Consider the following 18,350-nt stretch of genomic DNA (forward strand, 5'->3'; position numbering starts at 1 on the left):
CGTGTCCCCTTCTCTGTGTGCAGTTACAAGAGCAGCCAGAAGGACTTGCTCCCATGGGAACACTTTTCTGGGACTAACAGCAGCCCGGGGGAGAGGAAGAACCTTCACTGGGATCATAGAACTGTAGATGGTAGTCATGGATAGAGCCCACCATGCTGCAATCCTGGCGTGTCCCCCACACCAGCTGTTTTAAGGTTTTGCACAAACATGTGCCTTCAAGTGACAGTTTCAGCATCATGCGCACTTCCATCTCGAGGCGAAAGTTCCCATGCCAATCATCGTTAATTATAAAATTGCTATTCTACAAAACGTGCATAGGGCTATGCCAAAACCATTGTTGCAGGAGTCTACAGTGAAGTCATCCCTAAATCCTGGCCTGTGCCAGGATTTCTCAATTAATGAGAAATTTTATTGTGAGAAAAATAAGAGGCCTTGTGATAGAATGGCAGTTGTGTTACTGGTGCCATAGCAACAAACCAGCCTTTTGTACTAATGTAACTTCCTGGGCCAGGGACGCGGGTGGCGCTGTGGGTAAAACCTCAGCGCCTAGGACTTGCCGATTGTATGGTCGGCGGTTTGAATCCCCGCGGCGGGGTGAGCTCCTGTCTTTCGGTCCCAGCTCCTGCCCACCTAGCAGTTCGAAAGCACCTCTAAGTGCAAGTAGATAAATAGGTACCGCTTTATAGCGGGAAGGTAAACGGCGTTTCCGTGTGCTGCGCTGGTGCTGGCTCGCCAGAGCAGCTTCGTCACACTGGCCACGTGACCCAGAAGTGTCTCCGGACAGCGCTGGCTCCTGGCCTCTTAAGTGGGATGGGCGCACAACCCTAGAGTCGGACACGACTGGCCCGTACAGGCAGTGGTACCTTTACCTTTACCTTTACCTTTAACTTCCTGGGCCAAGTTTACAGTTACAACACAAACCTACAGGTTGTCATAATAATTGCTCTGCCACAATGGCCATTAACTATTCCTGCCAATTCTCTGTGGGTCCACTGACCCTTAGGGGCCTCATGTTGAGGCACTTAGTTCTGATGGATGTTAAGTGGATCCCATATAATGATATATATAGGAGGGTGTGTGTTCAGCATCAGTTGCTCTTTAGAGAATGGTAGCATCAATGCTCTCGGGGCAGCTATTGATTCTTTAAGCTGTAAATCCAGGTGGAGTTTCTGGAGAGACTATGACAGATACAGAAGACTGCCTCCCGTATGATCCCATTTTCCATAAAGCTCTTAGCTCATCGGACATTGCCCTCAGCCATCCTTTTAAAAGAATTAACATTGCATTTGTGCCTGAAAATATGCTGAAAACTAGGTAACAATAAGTATTCTCAGGTGTAGAATATAGCAAAAATGTTAACATCTGAACAGTATGAAAACTTTGTGAAGAAACTTTGTAAGAAAAAGAAAAGCACCCCCTCCCCATGCTAGGGTAGCATCCTGCCTGCCAGATGAGTGCTTTGAAATTGCTTGCTAAAGAATAAATTAGGACATGATCCAGCAAAGGTTAAGGACTCGTGCAACCACACATGTCAAACAGAGCAGGATCACCGGTGTAATGCAAAGAAGAAAGAAAAAACAAGATACATTTGATGCCTTTGAAAACATTTTGCTTTCTTTCTCAGTTTACTCCTCTCACCACCATCACATTCTATTTATTCTTCACACCTTTCCAGCATTTTCTGGGCTTGCAAGAATATAAATAACAAATATTCAATTATCAATTTTTTAAGCAAGGGATGCATTGAATTCCATGAAAGTGAGGGGGGCACACTTAAGTAATGCTAAGCATCTCCATGTCTGTAAATGAGGGTCCCGTGAAGTTTGTATTTTATTTTCATAGATTCTGGTCTCCCTCTGAAGTAAAAGGCAGAGAAATTAACACTACAAAACAGGAATTTACTCAGAATAATGCTACAGTTTAAACATTTAAAACTGCTTTTAAAAATTGGAGCTGTTTACCAAATTGTTTATAGGAGGACGCAAGTAAGGCGTGTGTGTATGTAAGAATTGTTCTCCCTCGTTCTTATGCATTACATGGCAAATAAGAGGCAGGCTATTTCACCTCAGTCATTTAACAATTGCATTTCAAAGGGAAGGAAGTCACATAAAATTCCAGAAGCTCTACAAACTACAATTACCCATTAAATAAGCAGTAGGACGAGCCACAGAAAGAATGCGATCAGAAAGTGAGACATAGATTCTCTTTCCTGGATGTTCCAACATTAGACTATAGGAGTAGAGGGAAAGTACAGATACTTTAAAAGCAAGGAAGCAGCAATTTCCCAAAGGCTTCAGATATCCTGGCTGCTTGCATCAGAAGCAGAAAGCTTTAATCCGCCAAGCCCCTTCTGTGTCTTCATTCCATCAGCCACTTTTACGAATGAAGAGAAATGGGAACCCACTCTGATTTTAAAAGGCAGGCTTCCAGAAGACCAAAGAGCCTGTGGCAAACTTGCACCTCTGCAATTCATGACTTCAAACCTCCCCCACTCACCCCCAGTGTCCATGTGAGCGGTTGGATTAAGGACGAGGCTCTCTCTGGCTGCTGCTAGCTCTGACAGGTGAATTTCCAGCGCAGCCCTAATGGATTTCCCACCTCTTTTCCAAAGAACAATACCAAAACAACTGCTCAGCCAAACAAAAGAAAACATGTGGGGGGGGGCACCTACCTGAAGAGTTTTGCAGCCATGGGACCGAGCCACCTCCTCCTGGCCCCTCCAGTGCTCTGTCTGCCTCTTAAGAGTCAGGCTCAGAGCTGAAAGATGAGGGCACCTGCTAAGCCAGCGCCCTCAGTGGGTCCCCTCTGGCTAGGACCAAGCCCTCTCTTTGCTCAGGCTGCTCAGGGTGCCTCAGTGCCTCTCGCCTGCATCCCTGCCAGATGCATTTGCACATCAGTTTTGTGCTCAGAGACACCCAGGAGGTGGTTCCCTAGACCAAGAGACCCGGAAGGGAGGGGGAACTACCTGTGGCTGCTCTCCCCTGCATCTGAAGTGGTACAGCCCATGTCTGTGTGCTCTGTGGACAGCTGTGTTTATTGTGAGCACCTCCTCCAGGCTAACCTCGTGCTGGAGTGCCGTGTGTGCTCATTCAGTCAAACAGAAAGCTCGCCTGCGCTCGACCCCGTGAGAAAGGACGGGCGGGCAGCGGCAGACACTTTTGTCCTGTCCTCACAGCCTCTCTGAGCAGACGGCAGCAGCCTTGCCCTTTGTAGCTCCCTGGTTTTCCTTTGCTCCGATGCCTTTTACAACCCCAAAACAGCTGTGATGTGCAAAGGGACCCCGCGGGGCTGCCAAGAGAGACAGTGGCTCCCAAGTTCCAAAGTGAATAGACTGCGATGCCAGTTCGGAACAGGAGTGCTAGGCGGCGTCTTAACTTGCAAACTTTGGAGAGGGTGGCATTACAGGGATGGCCAACTCCCAAGAGACTGTGCTCTACTCAAACTGGCAGTGAACCCCCTTTTTGGGGGTTCAGGTCAAAGTTGTTGAGCACAGTTTCTTAGGGGTGCAGGGCAAACTTTTTGAGTTTCTTTGGGGGAGCCAGTGATGTACCAGTGATCTACCACAGACATTCAGGGATCTACCAATGCCTGGCCTAAGGCATTTGGAGCCTGAAGCAAACTACATAATCACATACACACACACCCTGTCAGGGAAGAAGGGGTGAGTGGAAATCTACATCAGAAACCATGGAGACAGGAATAAAGATCTACACCAGGATCTGCTGTCCCTGTGGGTCCTGCCACCCTAGGCGATTGCCTCACCTTGCCTCATGTGGGCCAACTCTGACAACAGGTCTGAGACTCTAAGTCCCAGGATCAGTTAAGATAAGAATTGGAATGTATGTTTTTTAAAGGGAAATATTTGTCTAGAATTCATGAGCCCAAACAAGCTTACACTGCTCTTCTGCTAATGCACGGCAATGAGGTTGTCTTGGGAATGTGTCAGACAGTCTTTTATAGGTTGCCCCTACCCTCTCCAGAAACAGTAGATCATTCATAGGATGGTCCCAAAAGGAGGAATATTCTGGAGGTAGATTCTCTCAGAGCTACTGCACATGTTAGGATTAGGTAACCAGAGAGGTCGCCTTCATGCCCTACTTGTGGGATCCCTAGTAGTATCTGGTTGGCCACCGTGCATAACGGGATGCAGGACTAGACTGACTTAGCAGGGCTCTTCTCAGGTACACCTAAACAGAGGTGCAGAGCAAGAAAGGCTACTGAATCTGCTCTAGAAAGCCAAGGTATAGATTTGAAAGTGTTGGCCCTGGTGGGGTGGGGGTGAGGGAGAAGACCCCGCTGCTTCTGGGAGCAAAATGTCCCAGACTGGCACCGGAAACTAACTACAACCCCACTTTTATATTGCTTTCTGACCCTGGGACCTACTTAAATGGAATGTCTTTCCAGAGTTCAGTTTCAAAACTGCCTCCATGCCTTAGCATTTCTGGGAGGACCAAATGGTGCAGGGTGGGAATCAAGCCCAAACCTTCCAACGAATTTCAAGTAGGCAACTGAAGCAAAGCTGACAGGAAACAATGGCCAGATATTTCACCACTGGCTGTCTGGATCAGAGAAACGGCGCTTGGACTAAAGGCTACCTTAGCCCATTGCCAGTCCCCCGAGGCATCAGGTGCCATCTGGTTGGAGGGAAAGAACAGTGCAGCATAGAGGGAGAGGAGTGGTCAAATGGCTCTGCCAGAGATTCCCAGCACATGCCATGGTGTTATACTCCATTAGTGGCGAATCATAGTTTGCTCCACCACAACAGGAAGAAAGGTGCATCCCTCCCCTGCAGTGGTGCCTATTGGGCAAGAGACTCTGGGGCAGAAATCCAGGGCCTCACTCTGCAGAATGAGTAGCCCCCCCCCCATAAAGCACACAGAACTTAGGACTGGCTTAGGACATTCTGAAGTAATACACATTACCATAGCAAAGTAATACAGAAAAATACAATGCATAAAAAACCTCAGTGAGAACAACAGCTATTTTATATGGTTTTCATTTATGTCTTTTATGTATTGTACCTTTCTTCTATATTTCTTTGGGGCTAAAAGGTGGTTTATCAATACACCATACCATATTATTTACAGAGGCGGTGAGTGGAAGACAATAGAGTCCAGAGTCTAAAGTTACCTAACTGCTCTGCTGCCTCTCTTCAACGCATAACAGCAACCCAAAAAGCAACCCAAAGCATGAATGAATACATTATGACAGCATTTTAGTCTACCTTGCTTCACCTGGTGGCTAAACACAGGAAATCAGTGAAGCAAACACCACCAGGCTGAAAGATTGACAGACCAAATAGTTGAGCATAAGCATGCTTCTCTAAACCTCCTTAAAATATTGGGTCTCCCCCACCCCCTTTCCCCCTCAGTTTAATATTCTCTTGTTACACAGGTTGTTACACAGATCAGTGTGAGTTTCCAGAGTGGCTGATTTTTCTACAATCTGTCATGCTGGCACAAGGAAGGATAGCCCATATCTCAGCTAGTGATCAGGGCCAGACCATGACATTTTGCTGCCTGAGGTGAAGCAACAAATGGAAACCCCTCCCCACTGGTCACGGTTCATATCACCAAAGAGGGGCCAAGTTATTTTGGCACCTGAGGCAGAGAATCCCACAAGTGCCTCCTTGGCAGTAAAAGCGCAGTCATAATAAATTAAATAGCTGACAATTTGCTGCCTTTTCCTGACACAACCCAAATCAGCTGCTCAAGGCTGCCACTTTCCTCTGCCTAATGGTAGAGCCAGTCCCGTTAGGCATCAGTATTTGTGCACAGCTTCAGTGGAAATGCAAAAGGGTGAGTTACTTATGCTTAAACAGTGAATGTGTGCCTGGTGCCTATTCTCCAAAAGCATGTATATACTCTGCAAATCCTTGTGCGGCGGTGGTTTGGTGTATGCGAGCAATTGTTCAAATTTACTCTTTAATTAAAAACCCGAGCTTGCCACTCCAGCAGTTGTAGGAAAAACAGGAAGTGGTCTGTTCTGGAACGTCAAGTAACAAAACAAAGCGAGCGTGACAAAAGTGTGTGGGTGCGAACCCAGGCATAGGCATAACTGAAACAGCACTTCGACTATGTGTCCTGCTCAGTTTGCTAATCCCAAAGGATATCTAGCATATGAGAGAATTGGGGAAACCTGACCCAAACAGCTTCTTGGTTATTCTGATCAGAAAACAAGGAGTCACACTCTACAGAAGAATCACAAGAAATTGCAACATGGTGAATCAAGAGAGTTATTAAAATGAGTGCAAGGATAGAAAAATCTGCACTTTGGACCAGCTCTTTTCCTGAACCGTATTAAGAAATTTAGGGCCAAGACTATAACACAGAAACAGTTAGGTTGGTGAGGATGATTGGTTTAAACCAGCTAATTAATACTAACAAGTTAGAAGATTCACTACGGATGTATGGGGAGGCACACTTTAAGTTGCCAATTCTACATATGATAAGGCTCCTGTACCTGTTAACAGTTGTGTACAAAGGAGAACTTTGACAGATGTAATTTCTCTTACCTTAACTATGGCAGAAAACCCAGCCTGCTACAAAACTCCATCCCATGCAACAATTAAATGGCACAGAACCCATCTCGTACGAGATCTGTCAACATTTTACATTCCTGTTGTCTTCCTGTAGTTCTCGCAGTTATCAGTGCAGATGGCTTGACTGTCACAAATACTGGCAAGCGACAGGCAGACATCTGGAGGCTAGCAAGTGCTGCTGCCAACCCCAAAGTCTTTCATTTCACCAGATAGTTTCCCCTGGTCCTCAACTGTCGAGACTCAGGCTAAAAGGCTGGTGATAATTTGGCTCTGCTGGGACGGCGCTCATTCCAAAGCTTTGCCTCCGAAAGCAGCTCTTGAATATGCTGAGTTAAATGAGAATCCCCATGAACCGTTGGGAATTGCAATTTCCCAAAGCATATACAGTCCCATCCCACCTGCTGTGGTTCGTTTCACAATCCAGCAAGATCGAAACGGTAGCTATTTGGTTTTTTCCCTTGGGTACCCAATTTGCTCACGGTTCTCGTGAAGCAAAACAGACTTCAAAACATTTTCGACAGCGGAAGACGTGGAAGTGGGGGAGAGAAGGAATGTACAGTACAAGTTCAGCAGAGGTAGTTTGAAGCCGCAAGAATCCAAGAACTACTCCAGGGCTGCTGCTGCTTTTCCTCCAATGGAATCCAAAAAGTGGGGGGGAGGAAACAGCGCCACTATCCCCTTTTAAAAACACAATGGAAAATGCCACCTGCTATACAAACAGTACGATTAATTTAGCTAATGGATTATGATAATATTTAGTGTTAATGTTACATTTTGGAGCAATCTAAACACTTCGCATAAGTTTGCTCAGTTATTCTTCCAATTTGCAGCATCCCTGTATCTGCTTTCCCCAAGGTTTGGCACATCATCAGCGGCCGTAGTGCAGTTTGAATCAGGGAGCTTAGATTTAACTTAGTATGCTTAGCTTTACAAAGAGTAGGCAAAAGGGCCGGAGTTCAGGGCCAGAGGCACATGTCTTGGATGCTGAATGTCCCAGGTTCACTCCATTGACAAGTCTCAGGCAGGAAGGCTAGAAAAGAAGTTGAGTTGCAGCCCTGGTCAGGGGTGGGTAGAACATAGATTGGGATTGACTGGGTGGTTTGCAGTAGGACTGGCAAGTAAGAATGTAAGAAGGACTCTGTTGGATCAGACCAAAGGCCCATCTAGGCCAGCCTAGTAACCCATCCAGATACAAAAAGCCTGCCATGAATGCAATAGGCCCCCCCTCTCCCATTCTCGTTCCCCATTATTCAGAGGCATGTCGACAGTGATAATGGGAGCCAATATTTACCCACCGTCACTTGTAATGCGTGGTTGATTAATCCTCCATGAATTTGTTTTAAACCAAGTTGGTGGTCATCACTACATCTTGTGGTAGCAAATTCAAGGAGGGCGTCAGGGGCTTCTGTTGCCGGATGATTTCACAACAGCAGGAACAAAATGGCTTCCTCCCCACTTAGGTTGCTGACATCAGACTTGGGGTGGAGGGGCAGGAGTGGATTTTTGTGTGAATTTGTGCGCTCGCCTCTGCTCTTAAGGCCGCATTTCGTGCCTGAGCATATGCTCAGGAACATTCTTCTCCTTAATTCAAAGTGCAAGTCATGCCATTCCCCCCTCCTTCCTCAATACACTACTTTGCACCCAATTATTGGACCTCAGGGCTTTGGCAGTATAAGAGACGATTTCTTACGTTTCACCAGCTCTCCATGATAAAAACTGCCTTAACTGAATCCTTGACATCCCAAAGGAGTCCCAGGCAAATGCACTCAACTATATTTGATCCAAAACTATTCCTAATTTAAATTTGGCCAGATGTGCATTCGTTATTTATTTATAGCTTCATCAGAACAAAAGCAATTCCCTTTGATTAACTTGGCACACATATAATGTGTTGTTCAGCGGCAGGAATACCCCCTGCAGCTTTTTCATTAACATGTACCAAGCGGAGAGGAGCTGGCGCTTGATAGATTTTTGCACTGACATGCAGGTTACCACTTGAAAACTGTAATGTTAACATTTGTCCCATACCCAGCGCTGGCAGCTGAGCAATTCCTCCTCATTCAGGTACCCACCATCTTGAACTATCGTTTCAGTAAAGCCAAAGGGGGTTCTAGCCTGATGGTTCTAGAATATAGTTGCAAAATGAAAATCAAGCTGATTGTCTCTGATTTGGCTAGCAAATTTCAAAGTATATGCAGTTGTTCCAGCTGGGCTCTTGATAAGTTGGGGGACATCTCTGGAAATCAGAAAATATGTGGTGATCAAAAGAAGCAAAAACAGCCAGCTTTTGGAAAATAAGAAAAAGTGATGGCTCTTTGTCAGCTTTTCCACAGCCATTTTCCTTTGCCGCTGGAATACAGGTTACAGGTGTGATAGTTCTACACAAAGCCATGACAAGCTATTCCTAAAACTTGATGACCCTGAAGGGTGTCCATTGTCACCACTACTATTCATATCGGTACTCGAAGTCCTCCTGATGAGGATAAGGAAAACAGAAGAAGTTTTAAAAATTGCAGTCCGAAGAAAGGAACATAAAGTTAAAGCCTTTGCCGATGACTTGGTACTAACAACAGAAGAACCGTTAGTCAGTGCTAAGAAAGGATTAGAGGAAATTGAAGAATTTGGACAAGTAGCAGGTTTTAAATTAAATATAAAAAAGACAAAAATGTTAATTAAAAATATGGATAAAGAAATGGTAGATAAGATGCAACAACAAACGAGCATAAAAGTAGTTAAAAAAATTAAATATTTGGGAATTTGGTTAACCTCAAAGTTCATCAAGATTTTAATTCAATTTTTGATAGAATATACAATATCAGGGATAGTTCTTTTTTCCAGATTAATTAATTGTGCAGAGTACAAGGGTTGGATCTTATGAATGCGGCATTAGCTAGACTCTTCATCTCAAGGTCATAGGTTCAAGCCCCCACGTTGGGCAAAAGATTTCTGTATTGCAGGGGTTTGGACTAGATGACCCCCATGGTCTTTTCCAATTCTGTGATTCTATGAGTATATACCAGAAGAATGTCTCAGTTAAGAGTCTTACACACACACACACAGGCTGGGAAACAAGGGAAGTGAACAGAACATAGCAAGAACTCCATCATTAGACCCTGATGATGGAGCATCAGGAGTACAGCGAAAAACATTCCTGTTTAGACAGGCCTACCCAGATGCTTAGAAATGCTGATGTGAATTTTAATCTGCTTTTAGTATTTTAACTTCTTATATGTTTTAATGTCCTGGGGGGAAATGCCTAACTTTTTTGGTGTTATATTTTTGTAAGCTACTTTGAGGTTGTTGCTGCTTTTTAACAGTCAAGCGGTGTATACATTTTATGGAATAAGTAATAAAATAAATATTTTTAAATGGGGGAAAAATCAAGACTAGCCTTCCCTGTTTTGCAGGCCCTGCTACAGCAAAATAGGAGCAACTGGTGTTCTCTTCAGGAAGGAAAGGAGCACAGCTCCCATAGATTAGAGATTCCTGACAAATAAAAATACCAAAGGGAAGGACTACAGGGCTTTCTTGTGGCCAGTAACTCTTAAAAGAGGCCACCCTGGAGAGCACAGTCATGCAAAGCAGAATGGAAGAATGGAATAATTTCCTCCAAATAGATTGCAACCAAGGACATCTCCACTACCTTTGTGTGCCTGATGATTCCCTTTGTGATGCAGAATGCTAGCTAATAAATATCGAGAAATGCAGCTGCCTGGGGAATCTCCTTCACACAATTGCAGGGAGAGATTGTAAAACAACTTGAGGTTTGCCCAGGTTGAGGGTTGTTTCCCATGTTCCTTTCTCAGCTGGCCTTCTTCAGATGCACAGAGGGAGGGAGGGAGCTGTCCCATATTGGGGAGTCAAACTTGTAACCTTGGTATTATCAGCATCACATCTGTACTTTTTTTTGGCAGAATTTGATGGAGTTTTCAGGCATCATAGACCCTTCCAAGGTGGTGAATAACTGCCATGGTTTTCCTGTGAGGATGGTGTTTACAGTTTTGAGGTTAGTTAAAAAAGGGAGTAATCGGTTCTCCTTTTTTGTTATGAGGAAAACTAGTCTGAAAACAGCAGACATGAGAAAGGTACCCTAGATAAGAAACCTGCTAAAATTTCAGGTCTAGGGAGAACCTTTAAATGTTAATTGGAAGGGCGGGATTCACTAATAATAGTAGTAGTAATGTTATTGTTAATAATAATAATGGTAATTTATCAATTCCACCCCGCCCATCTGACTGGGTTTCCCCAGCCACTCTGGGTGACTCCCAACCGAATATTAAAAACACAATACAGTGTACAGCTTCCCTAAACAGGGCTGCCTTCAGATGTCTTCTAAAAGTCAGATAGTTGTTTCTTTCCTTGACAACTGATAGGAGGGTGTTCCACAGGGCAGACGCCACTACCAAGAAGGCCCTCTGCCTGATTCCCTGTAACCTCACTTCTCGCAGGAAGGGATCTGCCAGAAGGCCCTCAGCGCTGGACCTTCTTGCTGTGTGACTTTGTTTGTGGGCACAGTTTCTGTGGCATTAGCTAGGTGCCCCAGGTGCTACTGCACACCAAGAAGTGATATGATTTTATGAGAACTGGTGGGGACATTGGAAACATCCTGTACTTCCCCTCATCCAAATCCTCCACAGTTGTTCTTAGTGGGGTGGGAGTAGGAAGAGACTTGAAAGTGAGAGCTCTTCTCTATGCAGCTATTCCTGACTGATTTCTGTGCCTCGGAGAAACTGGTGCTGTCTGCACAGGTGCGTTCTAAGGCTGCCACTGGTGCAGTGCCCAGAAACCTTCCCCTTGCTCAGTTGCTTCCTGCAGTAAAAGCTCAAAAAGACCCTGAATGATTCTCTGCTGCTTGCTTCCACTCCTTGTATTGCCAGCCTCAGAGTGTGAGTGAACCTACATCTGTTGAGTATCAATCTAACATGGCTTCATTGTAGGTGGGCAGTGGACACCCTGGTAAAAAAATTATTTTGAAATGGCCCAGAGAATAAGTAAACAACACCAGAAGCCCAAAGCTTTCTATGTGCAATTTTCAAAGGAGAGACAGAGAGAGAGATGCGTTTATCCTTTACTATACAAGGTTCTCTGCAAAGCCTTTCCTCCTGCCTACCAGCCACCGACACTGATGTATCAAAATATACATCAACAAGCATTGACTAAACATAACTGGTAGAGTACTAGCAAGTAACAGTTGTGATATTGGAGAACTGTAAGACATTTATCCTGTGGGTCTTCAACATTCACTCCAAGGCTGCCTTAGATGGGCAGACTTGAGACTTCATGGCATCCATGACAACCATAGGGCCCTCTCATTTGTTACTGGCCCAATGCGTAGAGGAGAATACAATCCTCTATTTTGTCTTTGCCTCAAGGTGTGGGAGAAAGGATCTGCATATAGTGCGAGCCGAAATAAGTCTGCTGTCAGGGTTAGACCATTTCCTGTTGAGGTTTTGTCACATGTTGGCAGCTCCTCCTTGCAGAAATGGGATAATCATCCACATCAAAGATTCATGGGATCCAATAGATTCTCTCTCTCTCTCTCTCTCTCTCTCTCTCTCTCTCTCTCACACACACACACACACACACACACACACTCACACACACACACAAACTACACCTGCCATTCACAATGAGAGGAAACACACTTGCTATTTATTTTGTAAAACCAACTGTAAAAGGGAGAGCTATGTGGCGTGTCTAGTTTGGCTCTAATTTATCTTAGAAAGGCAAGATTATTAGAAAGTGGAAAGTTTCACCCTAATCCATAAACAAGCCCAAGCTAGCCTGTTTTTCTCCTTGTCCTTACCCAATAGAGTCAAGTTGCAATCCTAACCATATGCTTACTAGAAACTGCATCCCACTGAACTCATTACAACTTCCTGCTGTGTATACAGGTTTAGGACTGGCCTATCCAGCCCCGAGAACCTGTTGTGAGTTGATAGGGGAAAAGGAGCCCAAGGCTGACTATCAGCTGTAGGTGAAAATGTGGATACGTGCGAAGGAACGCATGCAGAACTCCCTAGTTGCAGTGAACTTTTCCATCAGAACTAGGTTCTAGTGAAGCATCCCACATATAAAGAGCAGCTAGAAGAGGTAGCTTTGTGTCCTGCATCCAATTCAAAATTTCCTATTAAGAAAAATGGCCACATTTCAGTTGTCTAGCACCATCACGGAGGAATTAATGGGCTGCGCTTGTACTGTACAACAGCTCCTTTTCTTTCTTCCTCCTCTTTTGGCTTAGTTGCAGAGGCAGCCATCCACAGGAGACCATGATAATGAACCCCATTCTCTGAACTGTTTTGACATCTCTAATTGCACTGCAAGGCACTTTTGACATGCGTGGAAGTAAACAAACCATAAAAGGCAGTATAGAATCCGTTGAACATTAAAGGATCCGTGCAAAGGACAGAACAGGGAGGCAATTCTGAGCACATATGACAACAGCAGATTTCAGTTGGATTTCAGGTCAAATTGGTTTCAGTCTGGAATAGCTGCCTAGCATTCATTTGCTGTAGATTTCCACCCATGTAGCAAAGACTACAATGCTGCTACAGTCAGTTTAGTTTTGCCCTTGGTAGCAGCTGACACTAATCTCCAAATAATATTCTCCAGCTTGAGGCGGTACTGCTAACCGATCTTCCCTTAAATATCAAGCTCTCCTAAGCATGCCTACTTCTCCAGAAAATGAATTCATGCAGATATATTTAGGTTATGCATCAGGAAAGAGCACTCACTCTGGATTAGCAAACTGACATCATAATTTCATGTTCCTAGCTAAACAAATCCTGCAATGATTTAAACAGCTGGATTCATAAGCTCAAATGTTGAAACACTCCGCTCAATCAGCCTGCCTTGCTGTTATCTAGCAGTTTCCAGGTCTGGGTCTCATCTGGCAGATGGCCGATTACATTTCAGAAGACTGCACAAAACATTTTTTCAGCACTTTTTCAAAAGGTACCAGGTTTTTCCTTGAGCATATCCCAAAATACTAATTTCTTACTCGAGTTATAAATATTTTTATCATTTCAGGCTTCTTTTAAAACATAAACAATGATGTGTTCATTACTCACAGAACAGAACAGGTACAGCAATTTGTGGGAGACAAATCTAACAGTCAACTTGTTTCCTCTCTTAAACCAATACAAGAAAAGTAACAGATGCACACCCAGATTGTAAGCCTGTTCTCATTCATGATAAAATTGCTTGCATTAACCTGGCTTAGCGAGGTTGTTAAAGGACTATAACGTTATATATACTGTATATTGTAAAATGCCTGTGAATGCTTGCATTCCTGCACTAAGGAGTATTTATGGATCAAAAGAGCAGTTAAGCCTCAAAGTACACATGGCAGCAATAGATTCATGTGTTTAAAACATGGATTTGCCCCAATCACAGAGTTTATATGGGGAGAGGAAGAAAGGGGGCATGTTTGCATGGCCGCTTCTACAGCTGTGGTTAAATTGCTCCAAATTGGGGAGGGGAATCAGAGTAAAAGGGGTCTGTACATGATCTGCTGCCATCACATGTAGTTTAATACTTAGACTATGTCCACAAATGCGGCCAGTGTGGTGTCATGGCTAGATTGTCAGACTGGGACCTCGGCGACCGGGGTTTGAATCCCTGCTAAGCCGTGAAGCTCACATGCGGCGCCTGCCTCTGTCTGTAGTTTGGCTAGAAATTTGGGTGACTGTTGAGGACAAAACCACCTTTCTGCTTTAACACCCTGGAGAGCTGCTGCCAGTTGACAATGCACTAAAATGGAAACAAGGCTCAATTTGGCAGGATCATTTCTGTTCATAACCATCTACATTCATAACCGTTGCAGTTATAGTCACCATTTTCAGCTGATTATAGTATACCACCAGGCAATGATACTAGCAATAAATACCTAAGATTAGAGTGAATAGTTTTTTAGCCAGTAAAACTTGTGTTTCAGCCCATTTCCCAAAGAGCTAGAGAGAATGTTGGCAGGTCTGCTTATCTTGATAGGAAGGGTTTTTGATCATCACGGGGAGAAGTCAGACAAGCAAGCTCATATCCGACAGAAGCTGACTTTAGCTATCACCATGCCTGAGGGGTCAAGTGGAACTTTTGTCTAAGCTGGTCCAGCACACTCCATGAACTCCACAGTCCATAATCCTTAGTGCACATCTGTGCACATAAGAACCTTGTGCTTAGAGCAGTAGCAGTTTTCAGGCAGCTCCTGGTGACGCCCAGGCCAGCTGCATGAGCTCAAGATACCTGCGGATGTCACATGTCGATCAGCTTTGGGCACTTCACTGAAAAGGGCACTCTCTCTGTACATGGTGTGTTGGGGCAGACAAACCGTTCCACTCCATGCCCTGCACTCAGTGATGGCAAAAGCCACCACAAATCATTCAGCTGATGTCATCCACAACATCTTCTACACAGCAAGCTCCACACAGCTGCTGCAAACCCTTTGTAAACTGCAAATAAAAATCTGATTGGCAGATCAACTGCAGTCCTGGGGGTTGCATAATGAAGGAAAAGAAATGCTGGGTTTTTAGGAAGGTTTCCCCCCACCCCTCCTCCTTGAGTATTTGCCACGGAAGTATTTTAAGAGAGGACACTTGAATAAGGACAGCATGTAAGGATTGGCACAGAAGGAACTCTGGAGAGGGAAATGGGTATTACGTATCCAAGTTTCCCCCAAGGTATCTGTGCTCAAGGCACATGAGGTCACCACTTTGCTGAAGCTAAGGAGGTCTGGTCTGCCCAGTGCCCAGATGAGAGAAGGTACCTGCAAACCCCATCTTAGAATCACTGAATTGCAGAGTTGGAAGGGACATCAAGGGCCATCTTTGCTTGACTGAATCAGGACATTATTGAGTAGGCTTGGTCATTTCAGTAATGGGTACAACATGATGCACAGGCAACCAGTACATGTTTGAAATTCAGCTAGCATACAAAGCCTACCCAACAGCTTTAGGGTGTCTTCACTAAAACAAGACTTAAACACACACACACCAAGGTTCAGGTGCTGTGGTCGGGAACCATCAATATTCAGAAGAGATGGGGTGAATTTTTTCTCTATAGAATGGCAATCTTCCCAACTATCAAGCACAGATAAAGAAATACCTAGGGTGGAGTTGATGGGCAGGGCAGAGACTCAACAGGTTGCTACGATGCCCCCCCCCCGTTGATTTTGCCAGTTGATTCCAGAAGCAAACTGAGGGGTGGGTGGGCTTCATTCGTGTCTCCTTCTCTCTCTCCCGCCCCTCACCCCAGCCCCTTTCAGTCGCCGCGATCTTGAGAGGCGATAAGGGAGTTGCTGCTCTCGGGCTAAGATATGCAAATGTCAAAGGGCGCGGCGCTAGCGGACCTACACACCTGGATCTACACCCCAGGAAGGGAAAGACCCGGGGAGCGGGGAGAAGGGGCTCCTTGGGAAAAGCAGCCCCGGGGAAGGCAGGAAGGAAGTGGAAATGCAGGCGGAGGAAGAGGAAGAGGTCTCCAAAAAGTTGACCCACCACAAAGCAACGCTCGAAGCCCACCGAGACCCATTTCAACAAGTAGAACAGCAACCCCTTGGATTTGAACTCAGCTCCCAAGAGGACGCTGGTATTTGTATTGCCCGAAGTCTTTGCAAACAAAGGAGTCACTGAGAAACTCGAGAGAGGAAGGGAGCGGGGAGGTTTCCGCTCCCAAGAGATAGGAAGGACCGGCTTGGGCTTCCCAACCCAGCAGACGCCGCGACGCAAACGTACCTTTGCCGCGTCCTCATCTCTCCCCGTCCAGGCATCCAGGGCTGGACCGCTGCCTGACGCCGCCTGAGTCCCGCCGGATCCCCCGGCGCCGCTTACCTGGGGGAGGAGGGCACAGGACCGCCCCTCACCTGCTGGCCCCGCCCACCCAGCACCGGCCCCGCCCACCGCCTCACCTGGCCGCGAACCCTGCCCGCTCACGCCCGGGAGTCGTCAGAAGTTGCAGCTTCTGGGAACAGCTTAGCGATGTCTTCACCTGTGACTCATCTCTGAGTAAGCAGGAAAAGGCTCCTGAACTCGAGGGTGGGACATGGGGAAAGGGAAGGAGGCAGTCACAGAAGAAGATCAAGGGGAAAATAAGGTGGCAGTTACAGGTGCCTCGATGGCTTTTGCCCGGGGTGGTTGCTTCCTAAAATAAATGGGGCTGCCTGCCAGGAAAGTTGTGCACTGAAAGCTTCAAACCTGAATTTAAGAAACTGCTCCATAGCCAACTAACCAGGAATCAGCGCAGCAACACTACAGCCATGACACATGGATGCAGAAGCAGCCCACGGTGTTGTGACAATCTGGGTATCCTGACACACCCCACCATGACTCATTGCATGGTACGGGTCTGGGAAACAGTTCAGCCCCACCAGGGGAACTGCGAGGGGGGCAACACTCACCTTTTGCTTCCCTGGGGGGAAAGGTCAACTCAGGGGTAAAGGCGATAGAGTCCCTGAGACTCGGGCCCGCATTGTAAACACAGCCAAACTGCTTACTGGCCACTCAGCCACAGCAACCGCTAGCAGTTGCACCCACCATAGGGCATTTGGCACCCTCCTAAGACACCAGGAGAACAGAAGAGGCAAGAGGAATTCTAGCTTGATGGAGCTACCTGTGTTTTACGTGAATCCAGGGAACAACCCCATACTAGAAAATGGGGTGGGGAGCCTCGCTCACCCAGGCACACCTGAACCAGTGTGAAGTATCAGAAAGAACATGAATGAAAGCAGTTGTTGAATCATAGCTCAGTGACAGAGTGTAAGCTTTTCATTCACAAGGTCTTAGGTTCAACCCATAGCACATCCAATGAAGAGAAGCAGCACTGGGAAAGATTCCCTTCCTGAGCCCCCAAGAAGCAGCCACCAGTTACAGTAGAGGGACAATAATAATAATAATAATAAATTTTATTTATATCCCGCCCTCCCCAGCCGAAGCCGGGCTCAGGGCGGCTAACAACAATAAAACAGTACAAAAGTACAACATAAACAACATTCTAAAATCATTCATTATAAAAATTAATTAATTCAAGCCACTAGCAACCATTGGGCCAGAGCTCTGCGAAGATTGCCGAGGGAGTGAGTCAGGCTGCGCCCTGACAAAAGGCCTGGTGGAACAGCTCTGTCTTGCAGGCCCTGCGGAAGGATGTCAAGTCCCGCAGGGCCCTGGTCTCTTGTGACAGAGTGTTCCACCAGATCGGAGCCACAGCCGAAAAAGCCCTGGCTCTAGTTGAGGCCAGCCTAACTTCTCTGTGGCCTGGGACCTTCAAGATGTTTTTGTTTGAAGACCGTAGGTTTCTCTGTGGGGCATACCAGGAGAGGCGGTCCCGTAGGTACGAGGGTCCTAGGCCATATAGGGCTTTAAAGGTTAAAACCAGCACCTTAAACCTGATCCTGTACTCCACCGGGAGCCAGTGCAGCTGGTATAGCACCGGGTGAATGTGATCTCGCAGCGAAGACCTCGTAAGGAGTCTCGCTGCAGCATTCTGCACCTGCTGGAGTTTCTGGGTCAGTCTCAAGGGCAGCCCCACGTAGAGCGAGTTACAATAATCCAGTCTGGAGGTGACCGTCGCGTGGATCACAGTGGCTAGGTCAGGGCGAGAGAGGTAAGGAGCCAACTGCTTAGCTTGGCGGAGATGGAAAAATGCCGCCTTTGTTATAGCTGCAATCTGCGCCTCCATGGAAAGGGAGGTGTCGAAGATTACACCCAAACTCTTAACGGACGGTGCTGGCACTAATTGCGCCCCCGCAAGAGATGGGAGTTGCCCCCCCAATCCCATATCGCCCCGTCCCAGCCACAGGACCTCTGTCTTCGAAGGATTT

The 18,350-nt window shown here is 46.1% G+C and overlaps 1 protein-coding gene across 1 annotated transcript in view; it reads right to left on the reverse strand.

Moving 5' to 3' along the window:
* Positions 1-16,379, reverse strand: part of LOC309527675 (hyaluronidase-4-like) — a 33,576-nt gene extending 17,197 nt beyond the window's left edge. The window contains exon 1 of the mRNA XM_082214542.1: positions 16,270-16,379. Coding sequence (XP_082070668.1) covers positions 16,270-16,304 — 35 coding nt within the window. The 5' untranslated portion in view covers positions 16,305-16,379. The remainder of the gene's footprint in view (positions 1-16,269) is intronic.
* Between the last annotated feature and the right edge of the window lie 1,971 nt (positions 16,380-18,350).

The sequence above is a fragment of the Podarcis vaucheri genome (assembly GCF_965113315.1).
Source record: "Podarcis vaucheri genome assembly, chromosome: 2".
Classification (NCBI taxonomy): Eukaryota; Metazoa; Chordata; class Lepidosauria; order Squamata; family Lacertidae; genus Podarcis; species Podarcis vaucheri.